Source organism: Ambystoma mexicanum, chromosome 2q, assembly GCF_040938575.1.
Source record: "Ambystoma mexicanum isolate Mex_15411 chromosome 2q, UKY_AmexF1_1, whole genome shotgun sequence".
In the NCBI taxonomy this organism is placed as follows: Eukaryota; Metazoa; Chordata; class Amphibia; order Caudata; family Ambystomatidae; genus Ambystoma; species Ambystoma mexicanum.
Genome location: NC_090924.1, coordinates 427,650,844 through 427,677,228, shown reverse-complemented (window position 1 = coordinate 427,677,228; position 26,385 = coordinate 427,650,844). Strand labels below are relative to the sequence as shown.

Below are 26,385 nucleotides of genomic sequence, written 5' to 3'. Positions count from 1 at the left end.
TTATAAGCGAATTGAAGTTAAAAAGAAATCCTCATAAAATGATAATAAATTTGGGACAAACTAATAAAAAAGGTTTGAAACCAATATGGTTTATTGAGGGCACAAAGATTAATCCGCAGAAAGCCATCCGATATTTGGGCTCCTCATTTGCTAGTACCATGATGCAAAATGTTCTGAAAAACTGCTTAAAGATGAAGGTTATCAAGGCAGGGAGACAAATGAGAGTAATCGAAAGGAAATTTGGAACATGTTCAATGTCTGCTTGTAGGAATTTCTACAGCATGAAGGTTATTCCTAGATTAGCAAATGGGTTGGAATTTTTTCCAGATAAATAGGCTCCATATCTAAAAACTGTAGAAGCCATAATATGGAGAAAGGTTTTGTTTTTTTGCGAAAATGTATACCAATGGAAGCTATACGCTAAGAGTTTGGTCTGTGTTCTTTCAAAAGCATCATGGAATGTGAAAAGATAACCTTATATAGAAAATATTTAGCGGAAAGAATTCTGTGTATAAGCTATTTGGTGACAATGTGACGGAAGAGTTCATGCAAATCTCAAAAGCGATGTTGAAGGGAGTAGTTTCTTACCTGTAATTTCATTTCTCCAGCGTTGGTATCTTTCATGGATTCACATGCTTAGAATATTCCCCGTCGTCAGACTGGGAACCCTCGGTACACATATATAGTCGTTTTCTATAGGAAAAAACTTCCGACATTGTGTGTCCTATCCACATCTACGTCCTCTCCGGGGCCGTCCAAGCAAGCCCCGTTGGACGTAACGGTATAAAAGGCCCCGCCCCCGCGGGTCCAGTCAGATTTCGGCCCCTCCAAAGTAGAAAAAGGGAAAGCTGCTTATGCACATATCTTGCACATTGCAAATCGGGGAGGCTGGAGGGCGCATGTGAATCCATGAAAGATACCAACGCTGGAGAAATGGAGTTACAGGTAAGAAACTACTCCCTTCTCCAGCATTGGATCTTTCATGGATTCACATGCTTAGAATAGATTGTATAGCAGTATCATTGAAGACGGGGGTGAGAATGCAATGTAACTTACTTTTACAAGAAACACTCTCAGTCCAATATGTGTGTAATATATATATATATATATATATGTGTAAGCAGCAACATATTTTCAGATATAAACATATTCATAATACATAAATAAGATCAAGGAACAAAATAGGCAAGGTAAGAGACAACAGCTTCACCGTATTTGGTTTACCTCATTGAAACAGACGGCGCAGCACTGCCCTTCCCATCTGTACCTCATCCGCTTGCTGCCTTTCCAGGCAGTAATGGCGTGTAAACGTGTGTGGAACAGACCATGCCACCGCCTGGCAGATGTCTGTTAGAGGAATTCCAGCCCATAGAGCCGCGGAGGAGGCTGTCGATCTCGTGGAATGGGCTCTAGGGTACTCTTGTAGGGGTCTCCCGGCCTTGGAGTGACTAAAAGTAATCGCCGAAGAGACCCATCGAGCCAGCCCTTGCTTGGAAATTGCCCTTCCTCTCACCGACGGGCCATAGGCAATGAACAGCTGTCTAGTAGTTCTGATATCCTGCGTCCTTTGCAGGTAAAATTTTAACGCCCTTTTGACATCCAGCGTATGAAGGGCTTTTTCCGCCGTCGACGACGGGGACGCAAAGAAAGTAGGAAGGACCAGGGTCGAGTGCTTGTGATAGACTGTCGGCACTTTCGGGATGAAAGTAGGGTTAGTTGATAAAATTACTTTGTCCTTAAAGAATCTCATATACGGAGGATCTATGACCAGTGCCTGTAATTCCGACATTCTTCTAGCCGATGTAATGGCAATTAAGAAAGCCAGTTTCCACGATAGGAACTGCATGGATGAAGAGGACATTGGCTCAAACGGAGGCTTCATTAAGGCAGCCAACACCACATTTAAACTCCACGACGGTGGGAACCGTTTCGTAGGGGGGAAAGTTCTAAAGAGACCCCTCATGAAATGTTTCACCAGTCTGTCACTGAATAATGGTGAGGACTGTCTCCTCCTCGTAAACCTTGAAACGGCCGCCAAGTGTACTTTGATGTGCGATGATGACAGCCTACTCTCAGCTAGGTGAAGAAGATACGGAAGAATTTGTTCCGGGGTTACTTCTAAAGGTTGAATTTCGTGTTGGGTTTGACACCACGTACAGAACCTTTGCCATTTGTATATGTATGATTTGTTAGTCGAAGGGGCCCTAGCCGCCTGTAGAATTCTCCGGCAATCTGACGAGACTTTCAAGCTGCCAAACTCTGAGAAGTCAGGAGCCATGCTGTTAAGTTGAGGCTGTCCGGATTGTGATGCCACACCGTTCCCTTGTCCCTGGACAGTAGGTTCGGCACTTTCTGGAGAGTTATAGGCCGTTCCAACGACAGATGTAGGAGGTCGGAAAACCATGGTTGTCTCGGCCAGTACGGGGCCACTAGAATGACCCGGCATTTGTACCTGAGAATCCCCTGGATTATCCTCCGTATAAGGGGGAACGGAGGGAAAGCGTACAGGAATTTGTCCGTCCAAGGAAACGAGAACGCTTCCCCCAGGGATCCTTTTTGAGGCCATCTGCTCGCGAACTGATCGCATTTCCTGTTTTCTTTCGTTGCGAAGAGGTCGATTGAGGGGGTCCCCCACCTTCCGAAGATTATTTGTATCTGACCGGTGTCCAGCTCCCACTCGTGTATTTGAGTCATTGTCCTGCTCAGGGAATCCGCTTGCACATTCTTCACACCCGGGAGATGGTAAGCTACTAAGGATATGTTGTGTTTCAACGCCCAGTGCCAGATCTTTTGTGCTTCCGCCGAGAGGGTCCTGGATCTGGTGCCTCCTTGCTTTATCAAGTAGAACATGGCTGTCGTGTTGTCTGTCAGCACTCTTACTCTTGATCCTTTGATATGTGGCAGGAATGATTTCAAGGCCCATTTCACTGCCCTCAGTTCCAGCACGTTGATGTGTAGGTGCGATTCGGTCGAAGACCATCTGCCCTGGGTTTGATGATCGTTCATGTGTGCACCCCAGCCCGTCAGGGAGGCATCCGTGATAATGGTGTTCTGAAATTCCGGCTCTTGTGGAGGAACCCCTCTGTCCAGGTTGTGAAAGATTTTCCACCATTGGAGGGATCTGATGACACCCTCGTCGTCGACGAGGATCTTGTCTGACCACCGGCCCGTGGCCTGCTTCCATCTGTCCGACAGGAATTCCTGTAGTGGCCTCATGAATAATCGGCAGTTCGCTACTAGGTGGATGCACGACGCCATGGAACCCAGGATTGTCACATATTTTCTCACAGAAAATATGCTCTGTAGGCGAAGTTGACTCGTCAGTTGTTCGATCTTCAATATTCTGTCTAGGGACGGTTTCACTATTCCCGAGTGGGTTTCGAATTGAGCTCCCAAGAACTTCAAGCTCCTTGAGGGCTTTAGAGAAGACTTTTCGAAGTTCACTGCGAACCCCAATGGTTGCAGAAGTTGTAAGGTAGCTTGTACGCTGTTGTTGGTCGACGCTAGGGAGGATCCCCTCACAAGCCAGTCATCAAGGTACGGGTATACATGATGCCCTCTCTTTCGCAGCCAGGCTGCCACGGGTGCTAAACATTTTGTAAACGTTCTTGGGGAGGACTTTAGACCAAATGGGAGCACCGCAAATTGGTAGTGTGTCTGACCTACCATGAACCTCAGAAACCTCCGGTGTTTTTGACACACCGGAATGTGGAAGTAGGCGTCCTGTAGATCTAGTGAAGCCAGAAAATCGTCCTTTTGGATGGATTTGATCACCTCCTGCAGTGTAAGCATTTTGAATTTTTGACTCTGTAGGGTCTTGTTGAGGTCTCGCAGGTCGAGAATAGGGCGCCATTTTCCGTTGGGCTTCTTTACCACAAAACACCGTGAGTATACCCCTAGGCCTTTCTGCGATGCAGGGACTAATTCGATGGCGCCTTTCTGTAACATGAGTGTTACTTCCTGCCGCAAGATGTTTAGATGTGGCTGGGATAGGTGTATTGGTGGACATTTTGGGGGTTTGCATTTGAATAGTAGGGAATGCCCGTACCTCACTGTGTCCAAAACCCACTGATCTGTTGTGATGGACTCCCATTCCTCGATGCAGCTTGACACTCTTCCTCCCAGAACGGTACGCTTCCCGTCATTGCTGGTCTTTCTGCTTGCTCGACGACGACGAATAAATTGGTCGTCTCTTGGAAAACTGGAAGTTTCTGCGCCGGTTTGAGGTCTGAGAGGCGCGTCTATATCCCTGGGAAGGATACGCTGATCTACCAAAAGATCTATCCCTGGTCGCTGAGAATCTTGAGTTTCCAGATGCTCCTCTAAAGGGACGAAAAGAACGAAAAGGCTTACCGCTCTGGAGCGAACCCAACGAGCGTGCTGCATCTGAGTCCTCCTTCATGCCCTTCAAGGCCTCATCCACCTTTTCTCCGAAAAGAAGATCACCTTCAAAGGGCATGTCCAAGACTTTATACTGTACTTCGGGTCTGAAGTTGGTGCACTTAAGCCAAGCCTGGCGTCTTAGAACAACTCCGTTATTAATTTGTTTAAACCCCGAATCTGCCAGGTCCACCGCTATATTAATAGCATGATTCGATGCTTCTTCGCCTTCTCGAACCAGGGACATCGCCGTTCTTCTATGTTCTTCCGGGAGGTGGTCCAGGATAGGTGCCAGTCTGTGCCACATCTCCCTGTCATATCTGGCCACAATCGCCAGGGAGTTAGCTGCTTTCACCGTCGAGGCCCCTACAGAAAGAACCTTCTTTCCAAACACGTCCTGGCGCCTCGCTTCGTTATCTGGAGGGGTAGAACATTTATGTTGGGCCTTTGCTTTTCTCGTCGCCGCCGACGACACCACCGAGTCCGGTGTAGGTTGAGACGAAAGACACTTCGGTGTAGAGCCTGGGACTTTAAATTTCTTTTCAATGCGGCCTTTGACAGCCGGCTCAGAAAAAGGGTGACGCATGGTTTGAACACCTTCTTTCCAGACATGGTCTAAAATGGGTATTGAAAATATTGAGCGTCTACTCTTGCCCATATGGTCAAAGAGAAAACAGTCCTTTTTCTCCTCCTGCTGGACCAGGCCAAACTCCTTGCACGCTTTTTCCATCATAGAATGAAAGGAACCTATATCGTCCGGTGGCGACGGGTGAGTAGGACTCTTTGGTGTTTCCATTTCCACATCCGACACCCAGGATGGATCCCTAGATGGTGAGAGGGATATATCTGACACTGACCCGTGGTCAGATAGGGAGTCCGAAAGCTCACCTTCCTCCTGGACTGCTGGAGTAGTTGGAACCCCGATCACCTTGGTCGGGAGGTGTGAAGGGCCGGGCTCGTCGACGGGGGGTGTCGACGGTATAGGTGGAAGCCTTTCGTCCAGCGATTTCAGCAGCGAGTGCAAAGAGGACAGTACCTCCATGGACAGGGTCGCCTGAGAGCTTGGAGGCTGGGTAAACACCTGAGAGCAGGTTGCTCCTGCTGGAAACCTGGCTCGTAGACCGAGGTCCTCCGGGCTCACAATTCTGAAGCCGTCGTCTTCTTTCGAGGCAATCGAAGCTGCCTGTTCCTGTAGCAATGTGTCAGGCAACTCCACATCAAATACTTCTGGTCTCCAAGCCAGAACTTTCGTCGACGAGGTCATCGTCGTCGAGGTTGTCGCTGGGTTGACGACGGGTGAAATCGACTGCGTCAGAGGCAGTGAGGACACCGACTGGATCGTCGTCGTTGGGCCTGCAGGTGGTTTAGGCGGTCCCGCCTTCACAGTACTCTCCCTGCGTTTCTCCGAATCTCTACTCGTGGCTGATCTGTGTTGATCGCCCGAGGAGGATTTAGGCCTCTCCTTTCCTTTCTTCAACGAAGTTGACGAAGATGTCTTTCTTGAGTCTTTAGCAGAATCCTTAGAAGAGTGACTTCGTGGCACGTCCTTTTCCACAGGTCGTGACTTCTTAGCCGGAGGCTCCGACGAAGTTGAGCGGTGGGGAGCTCCTGATGTTTTCGCCGAGGCCACGCTGCGCACAGAGCCCACCTCAGACTGAGGGTACGCTCCCGCACCGTCATTTAACCAGGATACCAGTCGTCGGTTTCGATCCTTCAGGGTTTTCTGGGAAAAACCCTTACATATTTCACACTGGTCTGCCGAGTGGTGAGGGTGGAGGCAATAAATACAGTCTAAATGGCCGTCCCCCTCATAAACCTTCTTCAATCCGCACGTGGCACACGGGCGAAATAGAGGTTTTCCCGACATACCGATAAAACTCCCAAACTCACAGGAGTTCGACAATTTGACAAATTCTAGCAGTAGAGACTACGCGAGGAGATCCCACTATCTTTGGAGACGGTTGAAATCTGACGGGACCCGCGGGGACGGGGCCTTTTATACCGTTATGTCCAACGGGGCTTGCGTGGACGGCCCCGGAGAGAACGTAGATGTGGATAGGACACACAAGTGTCGGAAGTTTTTTCCTATAGAAAACGACTATATATGTGTACCGAGGGTTCCCAGTCTGACGACGGGGAATATTCTAAGCATGTGAATCCATGAAAGATCCAATGCTGGAGAAGCAATGCTCACAAATAGTGGTGTCACAATAAAATGTCTGTTTGAGAACCAAACTAAGGTAAAAATGTTGGTTAAAGCTTTTGACTGGGTTGGCAACAATGTAGTAATTTTGAATGCGAAATTATATTGTCAAATTGTATCAGCAATGAAGTGGTATTCAGAGCCAGAAAAATACATTGCAAAATATCCTTTGCGGCAGATGAGGAATAGTAAGATTCGTTTCAGTTTTAATGTACTAAATAATAAGGAAATCTGCTTTATGAGAAATTTAGTATCTTAGGATCAGAAAGTACGTAGATTTTGTTTAGTTGATGGTGAAACAGAAACCCTGATGCACCGGTTATTAATTTGTCCAAATCTGATTAAGGAAAGGATAGAATATTTTTCGCAATTTTTGTTTTAAAAAAAAATCAAGCAAAGCGTAGGAAACAGAAGTGTGCAGCGTTGAATAACATTAAGTACCCTGATCAAAATACAGGTAATAATAAAGAAGAGAAGGGCACCATGGTCACGGGTGGTGCCACCGGGGGAGGGCACCTCGGGTCCCAGACAGGACGTCCGGGATAAGTGGCCATGGTGCTCTCTGGTTACCAAACCCCTATGCTGGGGAATACATCCAAGTGAAAGGAGTGAAAGGATGCTGTATACACAGAGCAACTGAATCATGGTGATGAGGTTTGGATCAGCTTAACAGTATAGAAAAACATTTTAGGAAAACCACAGGGGGACCAATGTTCAAACCAGCGTGCATGCAGTAGTCAACTGAAAATTAGTAAAATTAGTCTAACTTGTGAAATAATAAAGTGAAGTACATAATGGATAAAGAAAATGGAATATGTGAGCCCACATGTGTACATCAAATCAACAAACAGATTAGATTTCATATATAGCAGTGATAGTTCATCTCCTCATTGAGACCATTGGGAACCAGGCTGCTTAGTTTATCAATCCAAAAGGTTTCTCTCCTTTTAAGTCGTGAGCCCAGGTTTTCATGTGGGTTATTCCGTGATAGTACTTCTAGGATCAAAAACCTAATTTGTGTCAAGTTATGGCTTTTTTCAACCCAGTGGCGGGCGACCGCAGAGTTAGGGTTAGCATTACGGATACAGGATCGATGTTCATTCCAACGGGTTTTTGCTGATCTGGTGGACTGGCCCACATAATATTTCCCACATGGGCATTTGATGCCATATATGATATTAGTGCAATCGCAGGTGCCAAAAGTTTTAAGCAATATCTTCTTGCCTGTCCGTGGATGGTAAATGGAGTTACCTTTAATTACCAAATTGCAATTAGTGCAGTGAAGACAGGGAAATGTCCCAGTTCGCTGCGTGATTGGTTCTTTTAGTGGTGGTCTTGTGTGCACTAATTCATCCCGTAGGTTCCTGCTTCTTTGGTAGGCAAATACTGGTAATTCGTCAAACAGATTCTGCATCCTTACATCATTCCTGAAAATACTCCAGTGTTTCTTAATGGTATTTTTAATCTTATTGCTCTGTAGTGAGAATTTGGACACATACAGGAGATTTAAGTTCTCTCTTGGTTTTTTAGGGTTGGACAGTAAGGTGTCCCGATCAATAGTACTAACTCTCTGAGATGCTAAGTCCAACTCTTCATTCTTGTATCCCCGTGCCAGAAATTTGTCTTTCATCTCAGATTGTTGTGTCAAGCAATCAACAGGATCGCTGACAATCTTTTTGACACGTAACAGTTGGCTATACGGAAGGTTCTGAAATAAGCTGGGTTGATGAAAGCTTAAACGATGCAATAGGTTGTTGCGATCTGTATTCTTATGGAAGAGGGTGGTCTTGTAGCCAGTAGTTCCCTTCTCTACTTTGACATCAAGGAAGGTAATCATGTTAGGTGATATTTCTCTGGTGAATTGGATACGACTGTCTATATTGTTCAGATACACGAAAAAGACATTGAAGGATGTCTCAGTGGCCGACCAGATTCCAAAAATTTTGTCAATGTATCCTACCCAAAGGTGGATATTCCTGTTCCATTCCTGTTTATTGAGTACGTAATCAGTCTCGAACTTGTACATGAAGCTGTTGGCAAATTAGGGTGCCATCATGGCACCCATTGATGTGCCAGAAATCTGAGGGAAAAAAACTGGTTGCGATACTGAAAATAAGAATCCTCAGCGATGAATTGGAGTAGGGTCAATATGAATTCCTTTTGTGACGTTAGATGTCTGAAGTAGTAACCATTCAACAGATTCAATGCCAACATTATGGAGTATAGATGTGTATAGGCTCTTCACGTCTATAGTAAACATCAAGTGATCTTATTGAAAGGTTGTGGTATTAAGCTTCTGCAAAAAATGAGTAGCATCATAAATGTAAGTAGGGGTGTTCTGTATCAGTGGTTGTAGAAAGACTTTTCTTATTTTCAGTATCGCAACCAGTTTTTTCTTCAGATTTCTGGCACATCAATGAGTGCCATGATGGCACCCTAATTTGCCAACAGCTTCATGTACAAGTTCGAGAATGATTACCTACTCACTAAACAGGAATGGAACAGGAATATCCACCTTTGGGTACGATACAATTACGACATTTTTGGAATCTGGTCGGGCACAGAGACATCCTTCAATGTCTTTTTCGAGTATCTGAACAATATAGACAGTCCTATCCAATTCACCAGAGAAATATCACCTAACATGATTACCTTCCTTGATGTCAAAGTAGAGAAGGGAACTACTGGCTACAAGACCACCCTCTTCCGTAAGAATACAGATCGCAACAACCTATTGCATCGTTTAAGCTTTCATCAACCCAGCTTACTTCACAACCTTCCATATAGCCAACTGTTACGTGTCAAAAAGATTGTCAGCGATCCTGTTGATTGCTTGACACAACAATCTGAGATGAAAGAAAAATTTCTACCACGGGGATACAAGAAAGAAGAGTTGGACTTAGCATCTCAGAGAGTTAGTACTATTGATCGGGACACCTTACTGTCTAACCCTAAAAAAAACAAGAGAGAACTTAAATCTCCTGTATGTGTCCAAATTCTCACTACAGAGCAATAAGATTAAAAATGTCATTAAGAAACACTGGAGTATTTTCAGGAATGATGTAAGGGTACATAATCTGTTTGACGAATTACCAGTCTTTGCCTCCCAAAGAAGCAGGAACCTAAAGGATAAATTAGTGCACACAAGACCACCACTAAAAGAACCAATCACAAAGTGAACTGGGACATTTCCCTGTCTTCACTGCACTAATTGCAATTTGGTAATTAAAGGTAACACCATTTACCATCCACGGACAGGCAAGAAGATATTGCTTAAAACTTTTGGCACCTGCGATTGCACTAATATCATATATGGCATCAAATGCCCATGTGGGAAATATAATGTGGGCCAGTCCACTAGATCAGCAAAAACCCGTTGCAATGAACATCGATCCTGTATCCGTAATGCTAACTCCAACTCTGCGATCGCCCGCCACTGGGTTGAAAAAAGCCATAACTTGACACAAATTAGGTTTTTGATCCTAGAAGTACTATAACGAAATAACCCACATGAAGACTTGGGCTGACGACTTAACAGGAGAGAAACCTTTTGGATTGATAAACTAAGCAGCCTGGTTCCCAATGGTCTCAATGAGGAGATGAACTATCACTGCTATATATGAAATCTAATCTGTTCGTTGATTTGATCTACACATGTGGGCTCACATATTCCATTTTCTTTATCCATTATGTACTTAACTTTATTATTTCACAAGTTACTCATTTTACTGATTTTCAGTTGACTACTGCATGCACGCTGGTTTGAACATTGGTCCCCCTGTGGTTTTCCTAAAATATGTTTTTTCTATACTGTTAAGCTGATCCAAACCTCATCACCATGATTCAGTTGCTCTGTGTATGCTGCATCCTTTCAATTGGATGCATCTCCCAGCATACGGGATTGGTAACCAGAGAGCACCATGGCCACTTATCCCGGACTTCCTGTCTGGGACCCGAGGTGCCACCAGCCGGTGGCACCACCTGTGACCATGGTGCCCTTCTCTTCTTTATTATTACCTGTATTTTGATCAGGGTACTTAATGTTATTCAACGCTGCACACTTCTGTTTTCTATGCTTTGCTTGATTTTCTTTTTCTTTTTAGTATTGTAGTTTTGTTACCCTTCATCGACTTCTCCAGTCTGATCTACTTACTCCATGGCAGTGTTCCACCCACGCATCTCTAGACACGATGCGGTTCTGAGTGAATTTGGCATAGTCTTGCCACAGTAACCGTAAAACTGAGCAGTATTTCTTCTATTTTCATTTTTCCAAATTATGTTGTTTTTGATTGCTCCATAATTCTTGTTAATTACCCAGATGTCTTCTAAATTGAATGATGTTGCTTTTTTTCAAATATTTGCGCTTCTAGCCGTGCTCTGTATCCGCATCGTGCTACCAATCGGGCGCGGTGCGGTCACATGCTATTTAAAAGTAGGGTTGCCTTGACAACGGTTTCAACACTGCAGCCCCTCGCTGCGTTCACGTGCCCGCGATAAGCTGTGATTCAGACCCCTGTGTACATCCAGTTACACTCCGCTCATTGCTCTGATTACCTGACATTGTCTTCTTATTCTACTATTGATCTTTACTGATCCGATCTTACTGATCTTTTCCCACAGAACACCACGTTCGTTCTGACGTGTAGTACACTGGGCAGCCATTTAGAAGGCCGTACACTATTTTGGTACGGATATTACCCTGCATCACTTTTAACTTGGGCTGTTCACATCATCCGGTAACAGATGTGATTATGGCATTTCGTTTGCACCAAGGAAACTTTGTATTATATTGTCCCTCTCAACTTTGTTTTATCTTTTTTCTTTCTGTGTGCTACCATTCACCTTTGAAACCATCCATTAACGGTATGTTGTATTCTATTTGTGTTATCATGTTTGATAAAACAAAACACATGGATGCAATTTGTACACCACAGACTTGCCCTGATGAAGGAGAAGGTTCTGCGAAATGCACTGGCTTGTTAAAATCTGCTATGTAAATCAGATGTGTCAGCCGTTTCCTCACTAAGAGTTTATTAGTGATGTTCCTTGGGATTTGTTTATAAAAAATATTGTTGCAAAACAACAGAGACTCTTTCTTGGCAGCAACCTGCTCACTTGATTCCTAATAACTGCAGTTTCTACCAAATGCATACAGTTTTGAAGGACTTTATAATTTCATTACCCACATTGGGTGCAACGGAGAGCGGCTGTGTGACTCGGTTTTTTACCAAGTCTCCGGCTAAACAGGCATTGTTAATGTGTACACAAAGGGAATAGACATTCTTAGTAGGGAATGTAAATAACCATAGAAATAAGTGCGCCATTGGAAACTATTGTCACGCTCACCTGATTCCCACGGAGGCGCAGGTCTGGCTTCGAGTGCTGATGCTTCTTCAATGGTGAAGCGGAGGACTCTGATGATGGACAGGAAGGGCCCCTCTACTCTGGCTTTTCTGGCTCGCAGGAATATTCCCCTGTGCGTGAAAAGGGAGTATTACCTACTGACGGAATAATGCTCAAGCCTCCCACTCCCTTCCAATCCTCCTCGATACCCTTCCACGATTCCCCGCGAAGTCTCACCTTAGGGTCTGGAAAGATGAGTTCTCCATCCTGCTTCTGATGCAGGGGCGCGTTGAAACCCAGTTACTTCACTGGATTGAGGTTTGATGGGAGTTCAAAATAAGCTTGACTATTCAGGTGAGGCGCTGTAAGAGTTCTGTTGCAAGTTCAAGCTTAATAATAATGTTCATTGTCTTATTGCAGCAAGCGCTAATGCTTATGTCTTTTTCCCCTTAGGGGCCGGGGTTCGGAATGCCGGAGATATGGCGCCGACCCGAAGTGTAAGTTCCGGATGAGCGTTCAGGTAATGTCTTTGCATTCGCTCATTCAATGTCTTTGTCTTTTTTCCCCATTGGGGCTGGGGTCCGGAATGCCAGGAAGCGGCAGGACCCGAAATGAAATGGGAATGACCCAACAGGTAAGTCTTCGAAGGAAACTGAGCTTTTCCTATTTCCCTTCCTTCTCTCACCTTGTTTTCTTGTCTTTTCTCTCTAGGCTCTGGGAAGTGGGTGCGGATCCGGATGATCGGCATGATCGCTGCTGAAGATGGAGGCGCCCAGGAAAGGTGAGTGAAATGCAGCGCTGCAGCGATTGAAGCGAAATGCTTTTAAAATGATTTCTTCCCTTTCAGGATCGTCGGTGTGATGTCTCCGTGATGCAGCTTTAGCAGGTAAGGTCTTCTTTCTCGCCAATTCTCTCTTATCTCGCTTTGCAGGCGACCCAGGATGCTGACAGGCGTGGCTGAAGTCCAGATGCAGGAGCTGACACGGTGAGCGTCCAGCTGCGAGGAGCAGAACAACGCGAAGCATGAGTTGCTGATCGGGCGTGGTTTAAATAGCTTTGGAAGAAGTTCCAGGCATGTATCCTTCCACCGATCAGGTATGTATCCTTCCCCGACCACACCCAGGTGGAAAGTAGTCCCACAGGTAAAGTAGTTCCATTCAGGCCTCAAGAGGGCCTGGATGTAGCAGCATGGTCTGCATCAGGTAAGTGCACATTAAATCACTTGAACACTTGTCTAGCTTTATGAGCCTGGCGCCTAAGGCGCCAGGACTGTGTCCAAAGGGCCCCAGCTTGGGCCCGCTGGCACTTCCCTGGGGGGAATGATGCCTGCCTCTGGGGTTGCTGGGTCGGACCTGGCTCCTTGGAGGCAGGCATCATGACAACTATAATCAGAGCTGGAGACAAAGGAGAGTGTCTAGTTCGAGGGAGTTCCTGTGAAGGAGTTGCCCTTAGTCCTTGCTGGTTGTTGAGTGTCTGTTGGAGGATCGGGTTAGAAACTGATGGAGTATGTTCGAGCTAGTTGCTGATGGAGTTTTGGATAGAATCCTGAGAATGAGGGAGAGATGTCTTGGTGCAGCAGAATCCGATGGCTTTGGGGCAGAGAGCTTGTCAGAGCTTGGCAGAAGCAGTCGTGTGACCAGATCTTAAGGGGCCTGCCACTGCTGTCTGACTGATTGAAGAGAGTAGCGGGAAGAGGAGAGCCCTGGCATGACAAATACAGAGCTGGAGAGGAGAGAGAAGCAAATGGGAAGTATGGTTCATGGCTAGACAAACTGATTGATTACATTTAGTGGGGTAACTTTGTTGATGGGTTTGGGAAAGACATGGCATCTGAAGGGGAGGTGCCTGAGCCAAAAAGAGTGGGGACAGAATGGTGTCCCATGGAGGTTGGGGACGGGCATCCCTGTCCATCCCCCCACCTCCCTAAAATTACGCCCATGATTAGAATGTGACACCATCTAGTTGTTGGTTAGACACTCACAGGGAGCTTTGAGGTTGGGAAAGGGGAGATCAGACATGGATTTTTTAAGAGAGTGAGTGTGAAGCATGGTGTGGATTGGAGAGGTTTCATTCTGCATATAGGAGAGGACTGCTGGATGTTTGACGCTTGCATTAGACTGCATTAGAAACACAGGCTTGCATTAGACTGCATTAGAATCACAGACTTGTATCACAGGCTTGAATCACAGGCTTGCATTTAGACTGCATTAGAATTACAGGCTTGCATTACAGGCTTGCATTAGGAACCTGAAAGGCTTATAGTTATGGATGCATGGTAGATTTGCACCAGAAGCATAAAAGGTGCAAATTCGATATAGGCTTATAAAGTTTTAGCATGGTTTGAATTATGCTAAGCAGTGCATAAATAAATGTATTCCATTGTTATAATTGAATCGATTCATGTGTTTTTTTTGTGGCTTGTGATTTGTGTTTACAGTAGTAAGATAGGAGTATCACAGTGCACATAGGGCCTGAGATATGAGAGGTGAGGGGCGGTATAGGCCACCCCGCCCCAGGGGATTGTCAAAGATTGTCTGAGACCGGAGCATGCTTGCCCGGGGGGGCAAGACAATGGGTAGGGGTTTTGTTTTCCAGACTGACACCATGGGGTTCTTCTAAAGCACCTATCATGCTCTTCATAGTTCTATTAAACCTCTCTACCAATCAATTTGTCTGGGGATATTTGTTACGCTCACTTGGTCTCTGCGGAGGCGTTGGGGCACGGTTGCAGCCCTCCCTGAACTTGAATCACCTCCTTCAGGCCTCTCCCTCAGTAGCAAAGCTGTGAGCGGTGGTACATGGTGATACTGCTCCTGCGTGGGGATAACAGTGTGTGAGTGCGCCAATCTGTGATTGTTGTACCTCTCGAACCACTTAACCCAAAGTACAGTTTCTGTGAGCATACGCCGGCCCATAAAGCTCACCTGTGAATTATGGAAGATAAGCTCTCCGCCCTGCTACTTCGGGAAGGGGCGTGTCAAATGGGATCTAGTTCCTTCACTGATCCCTGATAAGGATTAGTCCAGTCCAGCTGCGACTATGATTCTCCTTATGATTGTTAAGTCTTTCTTGAGCTCTTGTGATGCTGTTTGTTCTGTTTAATGTCTTTATATGTTGCTCCTATTTATGCCCGCAATAATGTCTCCCTTCTGTTTTCTTCCCTTAGATGGAAATCTGGCCTCAATGCAGCGGTGAGACGGGAGACGCGGCCGGATGGAAGATGGATGCTACCGCAATGTTCGACAGCAGGTAAGTCATGGTTTAAGGAAAAGCGCGAAGTAAGGCGAAGCGCAACCTTAAACTGACAGTTGTTTCGATGTCTAACCTGGTCTTCTGTTTTTCCTTGCAGGCACTGCTGTCGACGATGGAGCGTGTCGTGCTGCGGTGCCAAGATGACGATTTCGGCGTTCCGGAAAGTGTAAAGAGGAATACTTGGTTCACCGAAGAGATGTACAGGTAAGAACAGCTTCCCCCAGTTGGTAAGTATGCTGGCAGGATGTCCAGGAAGCAGGATCTTCAAAGGGTAAGTCGGACCTCAATCGACAGTGAGCGTTACGCTGCTTGCAAGTGCAGAATAACGCAAAGCGTCTGTCTTGCGGATTGGGGCAGCTTATATAGCTGAGATCGTGGGCATGCCCATTTGGGCCGGTTTACCAGCCACACCCTGCCACTCCTAGAGAGTGCTTATGTGCAAAGGCAATCCATTAGCAGCCACACCCAAGAATACTCTTGGGGCTGCTTAATGGATGGAATGTTCAAGGTTAATGCATCCTGCTTAATGGATGGAATGTTCAAGGTTAATGCATCTGAAGTGCTATGTCCATAATAAAAGCTTTTTGGCGTTAAATGGATGTCCTTGTTTACTTTTGTTCATGAGCCTGGCGCCAAAGACGCCAGGACAGTGTCCACCCAGGTCTCCTGTGCATGCGACTCCTGCATGCCTGTGCCCCTGACTTCATGACCATGACAATGGTAGGCTGTTCAGAACTTGTAGGTCACTCCACAGTTTTTCCACATGGCTTACATGTAGTGGGACATAAAGTAGGATTACCCTATCAAAGATAACCTCCTTAGGAAAACCTACTCTGGTAAACATACAAAGTAGGGCCTTAGCCACGGCTTGAGATGCGACAGTCCTCATAGGTATGGCTTCAGGGTACCTGGTAGCATGGTCTACCACAACCAATATAAATTGGTTGCCTGAAGATGTTGGAGGGTCTAAGGAACCAACAATGCCAATTCCTACCCTCTCAAAAGGGATTCCCAGCACTGGGATGGGCACCAAAAGGTGCCACATTCTTGGCTCCACTCTTGCCAGATGTCTGACAAGTGTGACAGCTCCTACAGAATGTATCTACATCTGACCCCATCTTAGGCCAGTAGAAATAAAGAGAAACCCTTTCCTTGGTCTTCTTAAAACTTAAGTGACCAGCCAAAGGAATCTCATGGGCTACCTGTAGAAACTGAGGTATCACCTACTGCGGCACTAAAAGTCTTCTGTAGTCTCCTGGGGTAGACTCAATAGGTTCACTGTAGAAGAGGCCATCTTCCAGTATAACCTGTGCTTCCCTGGCTCTTGCCCTTCCAGCTGGGAAGCTGCCTGTTGGTGAAGCCCTTCAAGAGTGGACACCCTCTTTGACCTCTACTGAAGTCTGCCCTAAAGGGGCCACCTTCTGCCAGTAAAGAGTACAGCTCAGGATGGTCTTTAGGATCCAGATCTCCAACAGGGGGAAGGTCTTCTTCCAGCTCAGAGTCCTCAGTAGCTGACTCAACCTCTCCTGGATGGATCTCACATTCAGACTCAGCTGGTGGAGCAGTCACAGGTATGACTTTGGACTGTCCTCTCGGGGATGTCCCGGTTTGATGCACAGGAGTGCTATCTTTCTTGTTTCCTGAGACCTTGGGTTTTCCCTTGGTCTCTTTATTCTTGGAAATAGAAGTTGGCTCTTCCTGTGGACTAGGTTTTATAGGTTCTTCTGTAACAACGCATTGAAAGTCATTTAAAGTGAGCTCTCTGACCTTTCTAGTCTGCTCCTGCTTCCTTTTACTGGGAGGCCTGGGGGTGATTGATACAACTCCAAGAGTTTTAAAGTCAGTCCTCAAAAGGACTCTCCAAGGCACCTCACTTGGTACACTAACTGGTATTCTTACAGTCATATTGTTGCACTAGATGAGAGCTGGTAGTATTGGAACCATCTGGATAGGGCCTCCAGCAAGCTTAGTGGGACCTTTGGGTGCCTTAGCAACATCCTCAGGTTTGAAAAAGGCTCCAACCACCACTGTGATGCTGGCCCCAGTGTCTCTAATGGCAGGAGTCTCCTGACCATTTACAAGTACACTGTCCTTGTAGTATTATTTTGTGTTATCTGGTTTAGAGTTATACACATCTAAATTCTGCTGTTCCCACGGACCCAAGGACACTAAAGAAACACTGGCAGAGACTCCAATGGGGTATTCAGCCAATAGTTGAACATTTCCACTTGCCATATGTGCTTCTCCCTCAGGGATGAAGGCTAAGGAGGCAGTGTAGATCCCTGAAGGTTTACCCTTGCATCTGGGATCCCTTTTGACATGGTCAGTAGACCCACGAGCATAACATTTTCCTAATGTTTTGACAAATGCGGGCTTCTGCTAACCTCCCTCTGGTTTGGCACCAGAGGTTTCACTAGACTGACCTGGTTTTCCATGTGGCTTACCCTTCTTATGTTTGTGGCCCTCTTTTGGATGGGGGGGGTTTTAGAATTCTCGATCATCTTTCTTGTGCTGCTTCCCCTCATCCTCTTTATGAGGGTCCCCAGAATCCTTGTGAGTAGCCCTGTTGGCAACCCAGAAGTTAGCAGCTTTTGCTAGCTTCTTGGGATCAATCTCTTTAGAGTCAGCCAAGTGCTGTCTCAGCTCAAGAGAGCAGGCATCAAAAATAAATTCCAACAAAAACAGATTTCTCATTCCTTCAAAAGAGTTCACTCTGTAACCCTTAACCCAACCATCTAAGTTTTTCAAACATTCACAAACCCACGTAGTCCAAGAGGTACCATCAGTCTGTTTGAGGGTCCTAACCCCCTTAATGTACTGGGAAGGAGTTTTCCTAAATCTAGCTATCAAAGCTAGCTTCCCATTTTCATACTCCAATCTTTCAAGTTCCCCCACCTCCATTACAGCATCAGTTGGAACCTGGGGGAGCCTAGACAAAAGCCAAGGGATCAACTGATTCCATGTGAAACCCAGAATCCCATAGTTATATTCAAAAGCACCCAACCAATCCAAAATATCAAGTTTCACCTCATACATACTGCTTCTTTAGGCATGCAAGGTCTCTTAGGACTGGAAGACCGAGATGACTCTGGGATAGAAACATTTTCATGAGACAATTTCTCCATTTCAAGAGCATGTTGTAATTCTATTTCCCTTAGTTTGAGATCCTGATGTTTGTTTTCACCTTGGACTTGTAATCTTTTAAACTCTAACTCAAGTCTCTTTTTTTCAAGAGAGACACATTCTGGACTCAGTACTGGACCTGGTAGGGTCCCTGTGGCTAAAGGCTGAGGCATAAGAGCCTGTTGAGGTAAAGATGGGCACTCCTCCTAAGACTCCTCTAACACTTCAACATTATTAGAGTTAGACTCTGAATCATCATCATCCTCATCATCATTTTCCACATTTCCTGGGATAGTAGGTGTGACAGGCCTACTACCCAGACTTTTTTGAATAATCAATCTTGCAATTAGTTCATTTTTCTTTCCTTTAACAGGGAGAGACCTGACTTTACACATTTCTTTCAGTTGCTCTACTGTCAGAATGATCAGAACTTCCTGTCTGAAGTTATCCATTTCTGGCATGTTACAATTGCTTTTCTAGTGGATCTTAGCCTTGTGAAGGTTACTATTTGAACAAAAGTAAAGCAAACTCTCAATGTAACAACTCTACAGTATATCCTCACCACCTGCCATCACTGTTAGGCAAAGTTTGAATGCAGTACCCTCTGGGAACACTACAAACAACTATGACTACAGGTATAGGAAACCCAACCTTTGGTACAAGCTTGTACTACACAGTTTTGGTAGCGTGTTGAGCAGCCCGGCTTATCTCAAGAGGGGAAATGAGAGCAGTAGTGGAGTTACACAAAGATTCACAGTTACAGGTATTCAAATAAACTCTTACACTCAAGGTTTCTTGCATAAACAATTATCAATTTATTTATCAGTCAGTTATAAAGCATTCTTTAGAAGGGAGCAATATAATAGTAACACACAAGTACACTTCAATACTGTACACTCTGAGTGTCTGAATCAGACAAGATCTTTTTGGGATGGCCCACAGACACAACCTACACCCTCAGGTGACTTAAATGACAAGGGTGCTGGGGAGATTAATATCTTACTGTTGGTATTCAGAACACTCTTAAAGTTGGTAAAAGGCAAAGGTTATTAGAACACAAGAGATCACCAATAACCTTAAGCAAGGGAAATACTTTCAGATCGTCTTAGAAGAGTGATACAGTTCAATAGGCTAAGCCAAGAGTCTTTGCACACATTCTTAGGAGTCTTTGATAAAAAGAATAATCAAATGTAGGGCCACAAGCTGATTAGACTTGTGAGTTGCAGAAGTTACAAGCGCTTCCACAGTAAGAGGTAAGTTCTCTTAGGCTAGTTTTACAGTAGTTTAGCAATGAAGAAAATATGCAGCTGATGACTTCTGTTCCTGTGCTGCTCTGCAGGTCTCACTGTTCCTGGGCCTCACTCGTGGGGACAAGAGGGAGGACGTTGTGGGACTCCTGCAATGCACTGGGACTGGCAACCGGCAATTTCACTTACAGTGGCTGTTTCGCGTTTTCGCTCCTTGCGACCACCACAAATAGCAACAATGTGGTTCCTGGCTGTTGAGGTGGGCTTTTCTTGCTTCTGGGGTCCCGCGCTCTGTTGAGGGGACTCAGGCTTGGTCAGTCCTGCTTCTTGGGAGTCCAGAGGATCTTCCAAAAGCTCTAGGCCAGGTTAAAAGCAACGCACAAAATCTGGTGTTCCTCTCCCTGGCTCTACGGTTTCCAGCAGCAAATCTGTGGAAATTCAAACAGCTCTGAGTTGGATGCCACGTGGCTTACTTTGGAGTTGATTGGTCCCACCAACTCAAAGGGAGAAGTCGTCCTTGCAGGGGCTTCTCTGACGATGCAAACTTGGCAAGTTAGCACTGCAGCAGGGCTTCACCGGGCAAACCAACAGTCCAGGAGCTGCAGCAGGCGTCCTCTTCAAGCTCTTCTTCAGTTCCTTCGTCCAGTGGTCGACTCTGCCTTCCAAGCCAAAAGACTTGCCTTTTATTCAGTTCTCTCCCATTCATTCCAGCCTAGCTGTCACTCACCCAAGCAGGGTGGCTGTTCTTGCCAGACAGTCTGCCAGCCAATCACCACAGATAGCATTTGGGTCTCCTAGGAGACTAAGCACAGGGAGTTTCGGGCACCTCCGTCACTTCCTGCCTACCCCAGACACTCTGGAGCCAGAGGCGGGTTTCAATCAGAAACCCCACCAAAGGCGAAATGAACAAAGACCAAACCTGGTTTGGCGCGCAGAGAAAATCTCTAGAAGGACCTTTCCACAAAGACATGACGTGAAAAGAAGACCGGTGGCCATTTTATCAAAGAAGGCTCTGCGCCATTTTGCAAACGATGGCTCAGCGGTTGCTTTATCGGAGCCACGAACGGGCATGGTAAGTGCAAACCACGGTAGTACAAAACGAAACCACTGCCACCAGCCATTCAGTGAGGAAATGGTAACATAAAACATGTTACATAAGCATCTGAACAAAGAATACTAAGTAACCCCTCCAGCACTCTATTGTAAGATAGTGTGTGTTGGGTCTAGAAAGTTACAATGTTAAGTAATGTCAATTTCACTTTACTGCTCTAGGAAACCTTGGGAAATCTGGAAGACTTCCCTGTGTCACTGCACTAGAGGTGCTTTGTGACACAATTGTAAAAGATGATGCCTATGGAGTTTGTTAGACTCCATAACCAAAGGAAACAGTGTAGAAAATCACATTAAAATATATGAGAGTGGGAAAAAGGGTCCCACTCTCTCCACGTTAAAAAAATCAAGTCCTCAAAATCCAGCAAAGTTGCTGGGGGTCTTCAAGTTGGACGGAATTGGCACATTTCTGAGAATTTTCCCTAACAGTAAATCTGTCAGGAAAAAAACAAAAAGTACAGGTTATAACCATAGTTTACATGCATTTAACAACACAAAAGCTTTGAATATATAGTGGAAAAAGGTTTTAATGAAAAGCACATTACTAACCCCTACCAAAGTTTGACCAGCCTTTTCTTACCTTCTTGTCAGATTTCTTTTCTCGTCTCTTCACATGTTTGACCTTCACTGCTCGCTTCCGCAGTACAGTATCCAGGAATGGTGTATCCTCTGGGTCACTCACACTCAGCCATGGCTGCAGATAAAAATAAAACATTTTTGGAATGAGAACTTGCATTTCTTTAGCTAATCAGACAATGCCAAGCATGGGCCAGAATTAGTGCACATTATGACGATCTTGGAGAAGCTGGTCCTCTCTCAGCTGATCCACCACACTGAATCGGTTGGTTTTCTCCACGACCACCAGTGGACCTCTGGCTTCAGAGCAGCCAGAGGCACAGAAACCGATTTCCTGAACACCCATAAAGGCTTGCTCTCAACTCTTCCGTTCCTATCCTTCTTGACCTTTCCTCTGCCTTTGAAACGGTCACCAACGCCATCCTTATAAATCGGCTCTGTGATACCCTTGGCATCACAGACCTGGCACTGGACTGGTTGGTCTCCTTCCTCTCTGACCGACCTTCCCTGGTTCAATTGGGCCCTTTTCTCTCCCCATCATACACTCCACCTGTGTGCCCCTCATGCAGTGGCTCTTCAACATCTACCTTGCCGCCCCTCTAGCCCATTTGATCTCAGCCTTCTCTCTTCACTTACAGTGTTATGCAGCCAACATGTAGCTCTCCTTCAAGCTTTCCTCCACTTCCCTTCTCTTCTTCCTCTCTCATTCCTGACTGTCTGATTGCCATTCAGGCATGGTGTGGGGCTAATCATCTCTGCCTTAATGCCAGTCAGACTGAGATCCTTCACGTTGGCACCCCTACCGCCTCCTCCTCTCTGGCTACCCTCCAGGGGTTCACTCGCCTCATCCTCTTGTGCGGCAAAAAACCTTCGACTCCTCCTTCTCCTCCTCTCCCCACATCGCGGACCTTGCCAAGAAGGCCCACTTTCAGCTGCACCTCCTCAGAGGCACTCTCCCTTTCCTCATCTTCCCCCAGAAACTCATTGTCTCCAGATCTCTGGTCCTCTCTAGGCTGGACTACTGAAACAGCCTCTACCTCAATCTGCCTAAATCCTCCTTTCTCCCCCTCCAACTCATCCAGAATAGGACTGCGAAACATATCCTTGGCCTCAAGCCCAGGCGCCACATCTCTCCAGCCCTAAAATATCTCCACTGGCTCCCGGTTGTTGCGACAATCAACTTCAACACCTCCTGCATCATCCACAAGGTTTTCTGGGTCCTGGGACCCCGCTATCTCCAACTATCTCTCCCTAAATGCCTCCCTGCTAAAGCCCTTTGGTTTTCTAGCTCCAACTCTCTACAGATCATATGCTTTTCCAAGCAGAGAGTGGGGGATAGATCTCGGTCTTCCGCAGAAGCCTCCCTAAGGCAGGGCCTCCCTGCCCCTCTTAGGCTTGAGCCGGATCTCCTTGGGTTCCAGAAGCTTCGCAGGACTCCTTTTCTCTTCTTCCTCCTCTCCCTCGCCCCTTCCACTGCTAATGTCCCCCTTTGCCGCATTTTGATTGGCTGCCTGGTTCCTTCTGAGTCCTACAGGCCCTCCTCTCCCAGTCTACCCCAGAACTTCGTTCTTCCCCGACCCCCCCCGACCCCAAAAACCCACACTTGCCCTACCAGGCTCCCTCCCCTTTACTAGCCTAACGGGGCCTACACCCCTACTGAGCCTGATCCAGCCCTGACCTCGCACTTAGCATGTGGAACCTCATTCCCTGCTTTCCCCTGCCACTTGTCCACCTGGCATCTCCGTAACACTCATCCTGCTCACTGCCCTCCCTCAGCACTTGTCTGCTCTCCACTCTTGCCTTCCCATTTTAGCATTAACAATTTCCTATATGAATGGCACTTCCCCTCCCCAGCTTCCCTCGCCCCCGGCCCCCCAAGCACTTCTTGTTGCAGCACTTGCACAATACAAATGTCACAAGGCCTAGTAGGACCGTTTATTGTTATTCTTCTTCCCCCCGCCACCCTTTAATCTTGTGGCGCCATCAAACACCATTTTCTGTATAGGCGCATTATAAAAACACAAATACATAATTAAAATGATGTAGCACTAGTATTTACAAATATACATGAAGCTCAGTATGCAGTTTCATCTATGCTTAAGGGCTCCAATGGAAACATTTACGCTAGTACTAACGTCATGGATGTGGGCTCCTTTGGGACATCTAAAGTGTTCTTCTGTGTTCTATGACAGTAGGTTTCTAGAGAACATACAATTCCAATTATATGCATGGAAAAGGACTGCAAATGGGAAGTTCAGATCTAATCCTCTTTCTTCACCTATTTCTACAACAAGTTACCCATCACATCTATGGTCATTTGCTTCTGTATGTTGGTATGCTATTCCCATTTGAATTGCAAAGTGGTGAAAAAGAGCTAAAATTAATAGGTTACATACATGTAAGTGTACTTCATCAGCACTGCTGTTTTATATAGGTTCACATACCTTTTAACATTCTGGGATTTACAAGCATGACTAGTGGGAATATTTATTCCCAATCATTAGTGCGTCTAAAGAAAAGGCACCATTTTAAAATTGCACACCCAACCATGTATGTTCATGAAATGGTAAACATGGAAAGTGTCATCAACATGGACATACGGGACTGCCAGGCAGGACACTTAATAATGTATAATGCCTAAACCGATAGGCGAGGCACTGAAGGGACATTGAACCCGAACAAAGCTGCTTCCCCTGGCAGGTTCCACCTGAAAGGCTGTAGGCTTGCCTAAGGCCATTTTGCAGGGCTTTTCCCCAGATCCCAGCACCTCAGGGGAGAGAAACATTCCTCAGCCACAGAGAAAGAAAATAAAAATATCACCCATCATCAGCAGCGCGCCTTTGAGCCAGCGGGAGTGTTGCCACAAGGAGAAGAAAACTAAGGAGGACCTCTGTCAGTAATCTGTGACTGCGAAGGGAGACTATTATGTTAGTGAACTAACTGAGTCCAGTGAAGAGGACAGGGCAGCTTTGGAATTTTTGTAGAGTCTGGGTCTGCGATTTGCTCCAGTATTGTATGTCATGATATGATATTTTATTTATATCGCGTTCATACATAAGTGTTTCAGGGCACGACCAGGAAAAAAGAGGGGGGGAACAGGGGAGAACAAAAACAACCATCATACTAGGCCCAGTGACATTGAGAACGCTTAAGTGCATGGGGAAGGGAAAAGGGGGAAAGTGCATGGAAAGGGGGGGGACAATTGGAAAGTGCGGAGCAGAGAACAGAATACATAATAAGTAAAATAAATGAACAGTGGTAGTGCAGCCAGCAGGTGGCAAAGTGCTAGGTTAGTCAGATAGGGTGTGTATCTGGTAGGTGCAAAAGAAAAGTGGGTGGGGGACTGCATGGGTACAGATACAGACCGCAGTGCAATGGGTGGCCCGGAGGCAGTGCAGGAGGGTGGCAGGGTGAGCAGGTACCTGGGCCCGAAGGACAGAGTGGCCAGGTGCACGGTGCCGAGAGAGAAAGCAGATCAGCAGCGCAGAAGAGGGGCAAAGGCAGAAGCGAAGAGGAAGGTCTTGAGGTGCTTCCGGAAACATAGATAGTTCTCCTCAAGTTTCAAGATGGCAGGGAGGCTGTTCGAAAGGAAGGCCCCAGCCAATGACAGAACTACCCCCAGCTCTTTTCTTTGAAAAACGACTGACCCTGAGGGAGTTAGAAATAGAGGAGCGAAGGGCTCGAGAGGGGAGGTATTTACGGAGGGATAGATGAAGGTATTTTGGACTCTGGCCCCAGAAAGCCTTGTGGACAATGGAGAGGGTTTTAAATGTAATCCTTGCATCAACTGGGAGCCAATTAAGGGATTTCAGAGCTGGTGAGATACGATGCCAGGGCTTGAGGCCAAGGACAAGTCTTGCAGTCCTGTTCTGGATTAGTTGTAAAGGGCGGAGAGTGGAGGCAGGTAGATTGAGAAAGAGGCAGTTATAGTAGTCCATCATAGAAAGAACCAGAGCTTGGGAGACAGTGAGCTTCTGAGGGAATGAGAGGAAAGGCAGAGTACCTCTAAGGAGGTGCAGTAAGATGTTTGACTTTTTAGAGACGTCGGAGATGTGTGAGGAGAAGGAAAGTGTGGAGTTAAAGATGACCCCGAGGTTCTTAGCCTTGCAGGTAAGGGTAGAAGGAGGACATATTTTTGTTTTGGGGGTCTGGATCTCAGTGGTAATTCGGGGCTGAGTCTAGGGGCAGGAAGATGTAAATGTGCGTAAAAGATAGTGTTGGTGAAATGGAGTCATAAGTGCTAGTGAAAGTCAGAAAATGCATGGTCAATAGAAGAGGCACGAATAGGGGAGAGATACAGGAGAGAGTTACTCACATCACTCAGGTAAGGCTCAAGAGAGTCCAGCTTGAATCTATTCTTGGTCATTAAGGAGGGGAGAGGAGGGAAGGAGAGATTAAAGTGAAACACGGGAGAACGGTCAATGGAGAGACCAGATCAGAATGTTAAAGGATATTTGTACCGCGCACTATCACCACCGGAGTGGTCCCCTGGCGCAGAAGAGCGAAGCAGGGCAAATGACCTGGTCAAGAGAGATTTCCCCACCCTCCCCCGCAGAGTGGGTAAGCTGCAGGGAGTAGTCGGATAGGAGGACTAGGTTAAGTTAAAGGCAGGTGGTTGCAAAGGGCTTGGGAAAGCAAAAGTCATTCAGCATGACAATGGCAATATCGGTCCAAAGTGACTAAAGGAAGATCAATCAGGGTAGACGCAGGTGAGAGAGGATTAGGAGGGGGTGGAGAATCCTGTGGATATCGCACCAAAATCTTGCCCAGAGTCTCCTCTCAGGTGGCCAGGAGAGGGCACACGCTTCCTGATCCCAATCCTGATGTTGGTGTACTGTGGGAGGATCACTTGGGTGGAGACAAGGGCCAGGGTAGTGGGGATATTTTGCAGGATGAGACATGGTATTTTTCCTAAGATACTCTTAAGACTATTCCACGAGAGGGTTATCACCTGCTGCGATTCAGATGAATTTCCGCCTATGGTTAAACCTAAGCTAATAAAACCTAGGATTAAAAAGCTTAAATCTACCACATCCTCAGAACAATTATTTGCTATCCCTAAATGTCCTCCTCAATATCAAAGGTACACCAAGGGGAATGACAAAAATGTGGCCCTTCATGTCCCATCTATCTCAAAAAGATAAAATCCCA

The 26,385-nt window shown here is 46.1% G+C and overlaps 1 protein-coding gene across 3 annotated transcripts in view; it reads right to left on the bottom strand.

Moving 5' to 3' along the window:
* The window catches only part of CXXC1 (CXXC finger protein 1), a 799,643-nt gene that overhangs the window by 368,215 nt on the left and 405,043 nt on the right, over window positions 1-26,385 (bottom strand). For all 3 annotated transcript variants that reach the window (XM_069647456.1, XM_069647457.1, XM_069647458.1), the window contains one exon: window positions 21,239-21,352. In XM_069647456.1, the coding sequence (XP_069503557.1) occupies window positions 21,239-21,352 (114 nt within the window). The remainder of the gene's footprint in view (window positions 1-21,238; window positions 21,353-26,385) is intronic.